The 9,482-nt window shown below is 45.7% G+C and overlaps 1 protein-coding gene across 1 annotated transcript in view; it reads right to left on the bottom strand.

Moving 5' to 3' along the window:
* NOLC1 (nucleolar and coiled-body phosphoprotein 1) overlaps positions 1–4,785 on the bottom strand; it is a 15,262-nt gene extending 10,477 nt beyond the window's left edge. The window contains exon 1 of the mRNA XM_026068697.1: positions 4,668–4,785. Coding sequence (XP_025924482.1) covers positions 4,668–4,785 — 118 coding nt within the window. The remainder of the gene's footprint in view (positions 1–4,667) is intronic.
* Positions 4,786–9,482: the final 4,697 nt, after the last annotated feature.

Raw genomic sequence — 9,482 nt, 5'->3', positions numbered from 1 at the left:
CGGCCCGCCTCCCCCTCCGCGGCCGCCCCCGGAAGGGCGGGGACGCTCCGGCGCCATCTTGGCGGGTGGCGGAGGCCGCCCCGCCGCTGAGCCCGCCCGGGGGAGGGCGGCAGGCTGCGAGAGCAGCGGCTGGGACGTAGCCGGGGAGGCGGGCGAGGGAAGGGCAGGCGGCCCTGCGCCCGCGGGCGCGCGGGGATCGGTGCGCGCTGACCAGAGCCCGGAGGAGCGATCTGCTTGCGGGGATGGGCGGGAAGGGCTCGCGGAGGTGCTGCCAGCCATGGCCGTCCCCTGGGCGCGAGGAGCTGCGGGAAGGCCCCGGTCTGGGATGGGGGATCACGCTCAGGCCCGAGCGTGGGTGACAAGCAGGATGCGGGTGCTGTTTGCGGTGCAAAGCCAGGCTTGGGCTGAGGAGCTGGGAAGGCAGAAAGAGCTGGCTTTCTGCTATCAGCTGTTCAGGGTGATGCCCATAAGTAAAGGCAGCAAGACAGGCAATAATTTTTGGCTGGATAGGAGGTGCAAGACAAGCAGGACTTTAGAGATAGTGATTAATTTGGACCAGTGAGTTAGAGCACTCAGAGATAAGGGTTCACCTTTAGCTAGAACAGTGCCCCTTTTCTCTCATACAGTCTGCAAGGCTGTGAGCCCTTGGAGAGAGAAAAGGGCAGGGAACGACCTGCCAGATGATATCCTAAGGAGGAAGATAGCAGGGAATAGGCCGTGTGCTGGCTGAACTACTCTGGAAGCCAGATCCAATCTGTGGTCCGCAGCAGAGAGGAAGACGACATAGGAACCCAGGACAAGCCTGACAGAAACTTGGGAGTGTGCATACGACACTAGAAGAGGGAATATTTCAATCAACTTAAACCCATTCCCTTCCTTCCCCCTCTCCCACATGTCAGTCTGCTCCTGGTTATAATCCAGTTTAAACATGATCACTTCAAGGTGAATATCACAGAGAAGAAAGAGCAGAGTCACTCCACAAAGGAGGATAAGCCAGGAGCTGAGGGAGACCCCAGCACAGGCAAAACCCTCACCAACAGGGCACAATTCCACAGGATCTGAACACAGCAGGCCAAGCAGGGTGCTGGCAACAGGATCCACCATCAGTCCCAAGCAAGGTGAGCAATGAACCAGGTCCAAGACTTATCCAAGGAGTCCCTTCAGGAGCAAAAGGAGGTGGGACCAGAGGCAGATCTGGAGCAAAAGCTACAATGTGTGTTCAAAGACACCATCCATGAGATGGAGCTAGAGAAATGACTGGGGATAAGGCAGCCTGTGATATAAGTTCAGGGAAAGTCCAGGAAGTAGGGCTGGAGGCAGGACTTGAAACAGACACAGCCACAAAATAGGTCAGGCAAACACAGAAAGCTCAGGCCTGAGCTTAAATGGAACTCCTTGGCCTATGAGCAGGATATGGGTGGAAGTCCCGGGTGAGGTTGGTCAGGGCAATTAAGGCCTATTAGTGCACTCAGGGCCCTGACAAGGAAGAGATTTCATTCAGCTCTTGTATAACGGTGTGGCTTTAAATTAGTCATCTCTCCTTTACTGAAGCTTATTTTCATTGTTGCTAAAGGTATGTGTTAATAACTGTAGTGCTCCATTCTCCTTACCTTTGTAATGGGACTCGGGACTCTTTTCTTTGGGGTGGGGGGGAAATGCTGTCTTTCTTCAGTAGAGCATACCACAAAACCTCCTAAGGACAAAGGAGGATGAGAAAGAGAGCCCTGCCCTGAAAGTCCTGAGTTAGAGCTGCTAGAGTCACGGAAGCAGTAGTAGGTGGGTGCTATTGTGCTCTTGATGTTCCTCTATCCCTTTGCTCTTAGCTGTCTTCAAATACTGCTGTGCCCAGTTACATGTGGTCTTGTGCCTCTTGCATGCAAGTAGCTAGTGCTTGCCGAGCATATGCTTGGGCAGGTAGGGTGCCCAGCAAAATGCATCTGTTGATGGTGCCTGGGGAAAATGCCACTTTTGCAGTGCTGGGAAAATAAGTAGTTCATGCAGTGGAAGACTTTTATGTGAGCTTCTGTCGTCCTGTAAAGATGCTGTTACCTGTAGTGTAGAGAAGGAGTGCTCAACTGAGGGCTTGTTGAATATGTGCACTCTCAGATGCCACGGCTCATGTACAATATTTTATTTTATTTTTATTTTTTTGTCAGGGAGAACACTCTTCTCAGACACCCATGTCTGGTCTGTAGTTATCGTGTCTAGAATAGCTCAGGTTTATGTTGCAGAAAGGGAACTGCTCCCAGGAGCCAGTATTTCTGTGAGTTCTTCTAGCTTCCACTTATTTTGAGCGCTAAGAGGTAGACACAAGCTTCATCTGCAAAGCTCAGCAAAAGTTCTGTTCCTTGTTGCCTCAGGCAGAAAGGAAGAGACTCAGCCTTTGCTGCTACAAGAAGTTGGAGAAAAGCATTACTGGTTTTGCCTTGCTTCACAGGCTCACTTTGCTTCTCATCCTTGTGAGTAAACATCTCCCTCTCCTCACAGGCCTTTGCTAGTTACATCTGTTCGCAGATGCTAGATGAGTGCTTCTGTTTAGAGGTGTAACTATCCAGGTGTGTTCCCCTGTGTTGTGCTTGTAAATCTCCAGATGACCTGGCAGAGCAGTACCATGGAAAGAAAGCTCCTATTTTGTTCTGAATTTCCCAGGGTGGAAGTGGGAGACCCTGGGATCCACTACATCAAAGCAAATTTGACTGACTTATGCCACTGCTTGCAAATTCCTTTGCTCCACTCATCTATTTCTCATTTCTTCTATCTGTTTCTCTGTTTCTACTCCATTTCTTCCTCTTGGCTGGCATGTCTCTCGTTAAGACTGCAAGAGGAGCAATCTTTCTCCTTATGAGTGAGCACTCAAATGAGAGATCTTTGCTCTTCCTATATTTTCATGACCAAGAAAAAGTGAGGAGATGGTATGGGTATTCAAACATTTGCTGGATCCTTTCTTTAATCCCTCTCAAAAGTACCTAGCAATGTTGCTGCACTATTTGCCTGGGTTTGCAGAAGCCCTGGAAAGAGTAAGCTGGCCCTTTTCTTTGGACAGGGGTAAGACAGACCCTTGAGAATAACACATTAAATACAACTATGTTCAAAAGCTGCTGCAAACCAAAGGAAGGAAGAATAAGATTTATACAGTCAATTATGGGCAATGGAGCATGAAAGGCTACCTCTCTTTCTTCAGTTTGTTCTTAATTCATTATAAGCTATGTAAATCTTTCACTTAAGCCAGCCTAGTATAGTAGGTTGTGAAGGGGCTTTGGCCCCCTATTTGCTAAAGTCTCTGGAATGTCTACTGGTTTGAATTTGGCTTCACAAGAAGCCGTTAGTATAGGAAGTGAGGATGAAAAGCTAAGGGTTTGGACAGTGCTGAAAGATGGGGTGTGACTTCTATAGATCATATTTCTTTTTGTTGCCTTTATAGGATCTCAGCACGTTTAGAAAGGTAGATCAAATCTCAGTGCTCAAGGGAGATAAGAAAAGAGCTTTCCCATTTTACAGACATGTGGCAGTGACAAGTAGGTGTCTTTGCCCTGAGAGTCATCAGCAGAGTGGAGCCAGTCCTATCTCCCTATCCAGCAAACAAGTGAAATTGCCCTTCACATCAGTGCACTGCAATTTTGAGCGATAGCTTCAGCAATTCAAACAGATGTGAGATCTGATCTCAGCATACTGAGTTTTTATGGGGCAGATTTCCAGTTGATTGTGCTGCAGTGACTGAGGACTGCATGTGGCTTGGTGAGAGGGGCTCTCTTTTTGTCTCCAAGACAAGTCTATGTAAAGTTCCTCTTGATGTGAAAGGAGGAGGACTTGCCAGRCTGCTTTAAACTTCAACTTATCTCTGCTTGGGACCAACCCAAAGTCCTTGAGGATGGAAGCTGAGTAACAGTGAGAACTTGTGCTTTGCTTTCTGGCTGTTTAGATCCAGCTGGCTAAGTCTGAGCTGAGAAGTGTCTATTCCAAAATTGTGTGTGAGGGTCAAAGCTCTGTGTTAGCACATTCTCGCAGTAAAAACCTCAGGCAGGTTGGGGAGTGTGGCCAGGAGAAAGGATATGAGCAGGAAACAAGCCTTGCTGTGTGACTAATAATGCTGTTTATTTTCTGATGAGTCAATAGCAGTGACCTCGTAACTTTGGTGTCTCCCTGTTAGGAAGGGAGAGTGGCTGAAAGGAGACTCTGGACTCTGGCTCTGAAAGCATAGCTAGCCAGTGTTGCTGACTCAGGGAGGTGACAGGCAGAGAACAGCCTGACTGGAGAGGGGAGCAGGTGAAGGGAAGGGGCTGTGCTTGGCTGGAATCTTGGACAGTGCCCCAGCCCTTTCTCTCCTGCCCCCAAATCCTGGCACCTGACCTGGGAGTCTGACCCCAGCTCCCCCTTCCCACCTGAAGCCAATGGGACTCACCAAGTCCTGTGCATTAGATCAACACATGGTGCTTGACTGTCTAGTAGAAGCAGGAACAAGACAGAGCACTGACATGTATTTTCCTGTCAAATGTAGCTTGAGTCACTGCAGCAATGGAAATGTGGGGGTAGGAAAGACAGAAATCACAGAAATCCCTTGGAAGCACAAGGGTTTTGTTGCCCATGGAGGAGCTACAGGTGATAACGCACATTCTGTGGTGGATTATCAGACTTGCTCTTTAAGTCCAGGGCAATATCTTGACCCTTACATTGTAAGGTAGGTGGAGGGGTAGCACTGTTCCAGTGATATCGGAGGTGATAATTCCATAAAGGAGGGTCAAGAGCTGCTGCCTTGAAGCTCACACTCTGTCCCTTGCTGCCCTCCATGGATACCAGCTCTCAACCATCTGTACTGCCCTGGCCATGAGTTCTGTTGTTCTTGCACTGTGCCAAAGAACTGGAACTGGCCTTTTTCCCCAGAAGGAAGGATGGATGATGCAGATCATAGTTTCCTATCCAGGTAGCTCAGCAAGGCTCAGGGGTTCTCTGTAAATTGTTAGATTTTCTTTTGTAAAGAAATTTCATGCAGTAGCATGCATACTGTGTATGCAGTTTAAGTCTGTGCAAGAGAACTGAGACCCAGAGTTGCAGGGAGAGAGATGACTCAGCTCTTCAATAGTAGGGCAATAAGGCATTTCTGTTGCTTTTTCCTAACCCATAAGAAATTCAAATTCCTCTTTCATGCCTTGAAATGAATCCTGCATTTCTTGACACCTAATGTGCAAAGCACCCAATTTGTCATCTGGTTTTCAGATTGCTGTTAAAGTTGTTTGAAATCATGCATTGACAGTTATTTTATTAAGCTCCTTGGGGGAGGCACATTAATTTCTCTTCAGTGGCTTAGGAAGTTTGAACTAAAGATGTTTCCTATGGGCTTTGTATTGATTAAATACATAGCATCCCAAGTGACACTGGTGCATGTGGAGAAGTCACATAGGTTCTCACTGAGCAAGAAACTGACTCCTGCTAGCCTTCTGCATTATACTGCAAGGCTTTAGAGAGATAATTTTTTAAACTCCTTTCCAGGAGTGGAACCTACTTTCAGCAGGTTGAGGTCCTCAGCAAACATCAGAGATATGATTTTGTTTCTAACTTTCTTCTGGAATTTGAAAGATAAAATCAAACAGCTTTACAAGGGAAATAATGTGGAACAATCATAAAATCATAAATGTGGCTATCCATCCACTTCACTTTTATTTGTTTCCCTACATACAAGTATTATTCCATAATACTCTAAGAATTTGGCTAGAGATGTTGCCTGACTGAACTTTTGCCTCATACATAAATCCAAATGAGATTATGTATTTGCACATTTCTCCAGCACCCAGATGTTCTTTATTCTACCACAAAGCTTCAGGAGGATTCATTCTGAGAAAGTCCTAGTTTCTTCTCTGCCTATCTAAAGTTTCTCATAAGGCTATATCACTAGTAGGCAGTATTTTTCCTGTATTTTTTTTTTAAACTGTGGGAGCAAACAGTTTTTGAAAGACAGGTAGTGGCACATAGTTTGTAAATTTGTAGTAGGCTTTGGGTAAAGGAAGACTGGAGACAGCAGGGTTGTTGCTTCATTCTTTATATGAAACAACTTATTTTTCCCCAAGGTAAAAATAAAACTCCTTGATAGTAGGAGACAAATATGAAAACTTAAGAGTGTGCCTGAAGTGGGTTTTCTTTGTTTTATTCTGCAACTGCTGCTGTACTTTCCCTATGTTAGTGTTTCCATTTTACCATAATGTGACATCTCCTCATTCTAGCACCCTTTTCTTGGCCCTCTATAGAATGTGTGATTGGAGCCAATTGGAAAATGGAATTTCCTTTTGGTAGCTTCTATTTTTGTTTTATTTTTTAACTCCCAACTGGAATAAAGCTAAACTTCTACATGGAGGGAAAAATATCCAGGGAAATAATCAATTTGGCCCTTGTGAATTGATTTATTTCAATGGAGGAAATTCTTAAGAAACCAATAAAGCGCTAAGTCTAAGCATTTTATATTGTCTGAATATTTTTGTGGTTTTTTTTTCCCCTGGGCAAAGGTTATTAATTGGTGTGTTCATCACAAACCTGATAGATTTTGACATGAATGGCCTTTTCAACAAAGCTATTTTGTTAGAATTTTTTTGCCCAGTGCTGCTTAAAAACCCTACCATAGGGTTGATGATGTCTGTGAGATTCAGTATATGTACTGATTGAACAGTCTGAATTCCGATATTCCTTTGAGATGAAGTGCTAGGTTGGCTTTTGGTGCACATCTCTTAAAATGACTTGCTAAGCCATTGCTTGGTATGCTTACTGGAGATCAACATCCCCAAACAGAGGAGAACACAGCATAATGGTGCTTTCATCTGAGGTTTGAAAGAGCCATTGAGTTCAAGGAAGTAACATGCTAGCTTAGGCTTTACTCAGTCTGAACTCTGGGTTAGAGATTTTTCTGCATAGATAGAACAGGTTAAAGATAACACTTGGACTAGTATTGCAGGGATGGTGTAGCTTATGTGCAGTGCAGTGGTTGGCAAAGTTCTGGGGAGCTGGGACTTGTAGAGCGAGGTGTGGAGAAAGGCAAGGGGCAGACACTTCATTGGAGGAGAACTTGAAGAAACTGCACTTGCATAATGCTTCAGTAGCAATTGCAGAGAGCAGTTCCAATAGGCAGGAAATGGGCAGGTAGAGTTAAGGAGAGATCCAGCAGCAGGTTCAGTAGCTGGGATCTGCTGCCCCCAAAGTGAAGAGGGGCATGTGTCAGATCATGAGTGGGGTTCAGCTAATCATTAGTTTCACCTTCAAGATAGACATAAGGGTTTGGGTTTTTTTTTTAATCCTCATGTGGTTGTTAACTAGCTTTTTAAATTGCAGTGTCCTGTTCACATCACTTGTGGATTCATTTTCATTTCTGTATATGCAAGTCAAAGAGGGAAGTAAGGCCCTTCCTTCTCTAAAGGAGATCAGGACTGGTAATACTTAGTCAAGGCTGACAAACACTGAACAGTCATGCTTCCAGCCAGTTTCTTTTTGTGAAGGACTGATTGAAAGGAACAAATGAGCAAGAGTCGTTCAGTCAAGTCATTCAGTCAAGCTATGTGAAAAGAGGAAATGAAGGAATTGAAACAGCAAATTAAATTTGCTGATAGGAAATAGGAATCAAAGAACTTTCTGGTGCCTCAAATCTAGGGTTGGCTACTCTTTACTTAACCTGTCATGGACCCTTTTTCTTGCCTGCTATGCATCTTTTAGTACAGCCAAGTAGTCAGTTAAAAAGTGAAGTTTGCCAACTTGGATGAGCAGCCAATTCTGTTAATAACTGTGTTTATCTGCATGTGAGGGAACTGCTGGTCCCAAAAGGAATGCGAGATGTAAAACTCACTGGAAAAACAGGCAGGCATGTGACAGTCTGTGGCCTGAGCAGGATGTGTAATAAGGAGAGAAGTGAATGGGAGAAAATGTGTGTATTAGGAGGACACCTAACACAAAGGTGTGATGCTAGGTTAGTGTTCCAGATGCAGACAATATGAACCAGCAAGCAGTCTGTCTAATATTATTTATGTAGAGCATGGGGTCCAGTTGCTCACTTCATCCAATGAGATGGGGTTAGCATCCTCCTTCTGTACTTTGTCCCAGTTTGAGCCAACTTCTCTCTACTGAAAGATCAGTGCAAGCACTTTCAGAATAAAATTGCTCCTGTAATGAAATACAACAGTTGTGGCAGTGGGGCACAGAAGCTTGGGTAAGGAAGGGGGGGGAATCCTATGTTCAGGAAAAACAAGCACCTCTGAGAGGGATATTAGGTGAAATTTAGACATAATGTAAACAGGGAACACTACTGGTGTGGAGCTGCTTACACTTCAACTGCACATCTGAATCTGGCTGAATACATGTACCAGGTTAAACTTGGCCAGGACACTGCTAACAACATCTTGAAAGGACATGGAGTTCTTAATAGCCCAGAAATGTCCTTATCTTCCATGTTTTGTCTTGATGACCCCATTCACTAGTAGCAGAGATGTCTGACAACAGCAACAATGAAAGCAGCGGACTTGCTGTGTGTGTCTGCATGCCTGAAGGACACCTTCCTTTTTATGCTCACAAGCAGTCTTGCTCTGTGCTGACTTCTTGCTTTACTCTGCCCGTAAGCTCTGGCAATCTCACCTTTGCCTGAATTTTCATCTCATTGTTTCACATCCTTTCAAGAAGCTGTTGGGGAAGGGATAACTTTGCCTGAAAAGTGTACACCCTATATTTCCCTTTGGCTGCCAAAGTATTCCTGTTCCCATTTTTCCAATCCATATTCCTTTCATGTTCGCAATATGGTACTACACAAAATAAGAGGGTCTTGTCTCCTGACAGCCTGGATACAATGCAGGATACCTTGTAGCAAAATATCTGTTACCAAGTAGCTTTAGGGTACCAAGACTGGTTCATTGCTTGTTCTCCTTTCTATGGTCCCTTCCCCCCCCTCCCTTTCCTGGCTCAGTTTTATGATTTGACCTCCATACCTTTCTTGCTCTCATCACTTTTTCACCTGCTCTTTTTCCTCTGTAGCAATGTCTTTTTCTCCCTACCTTCCCACCGCTCCAAAAGGGGATCTGCCCTGCAGAGCTAAGTTCACTTCCAACCGAAGCCACAGGAGCTGCAGCAATTCAAGATGATCCCCAGAAAGATGTGGACTCCTACCTGCTTGCTTTGAAAGCTGAGCCCTACAGCACATCAGCGCCTGGGTGTTTTAAAAGTACTGGAAAGCAAAACTGGGAAGTGTAAAAGTTTCGGGTCACTATGCAGTGTTAGGCAGAGCAGGAAAGGATGGGGAGGGTTGAGGCTTGTCTATTTGGGCTTTACTCTGTGAAAGTGAGAATTTAACCCCGTTAATTCAAGCGGGAAAATCGCGCCAGGTAGCACGCAGGCAATTCGCCGCTGGTTTGAAGAGAGCTGAAGTCGGGCGCCCTTACGCCGAAGCAGAAGGGCCGGCGCCGCGTGCGAGCGGGCGCGGCTCGGGGCCGGCTCTGCAGGTGGCATCGCCGGCTGCCGGCGCCCGC

This window comes from Apteryx rowi, unplaced genomic scaffold (genome assembly GCF_003343035.1).
Source record: "Apteryx rowi isolate R43461 unplaced genomic scaffold, aptRow1 scaffold_279, whole genome shotgun sequence".
In the NCBI taxonomy this organism is placed as follows: domain Eukaryota; kingdom Metazoa; phylum Chordata; class Aves; order Apterygiformes; family Apterygidae; genus Apteryx; species Apteryx rowi.
Note: the sequence above shows the minus strand (reverse complement) of the source record. Positions and strands in the feature narration are given on the sequence as shown.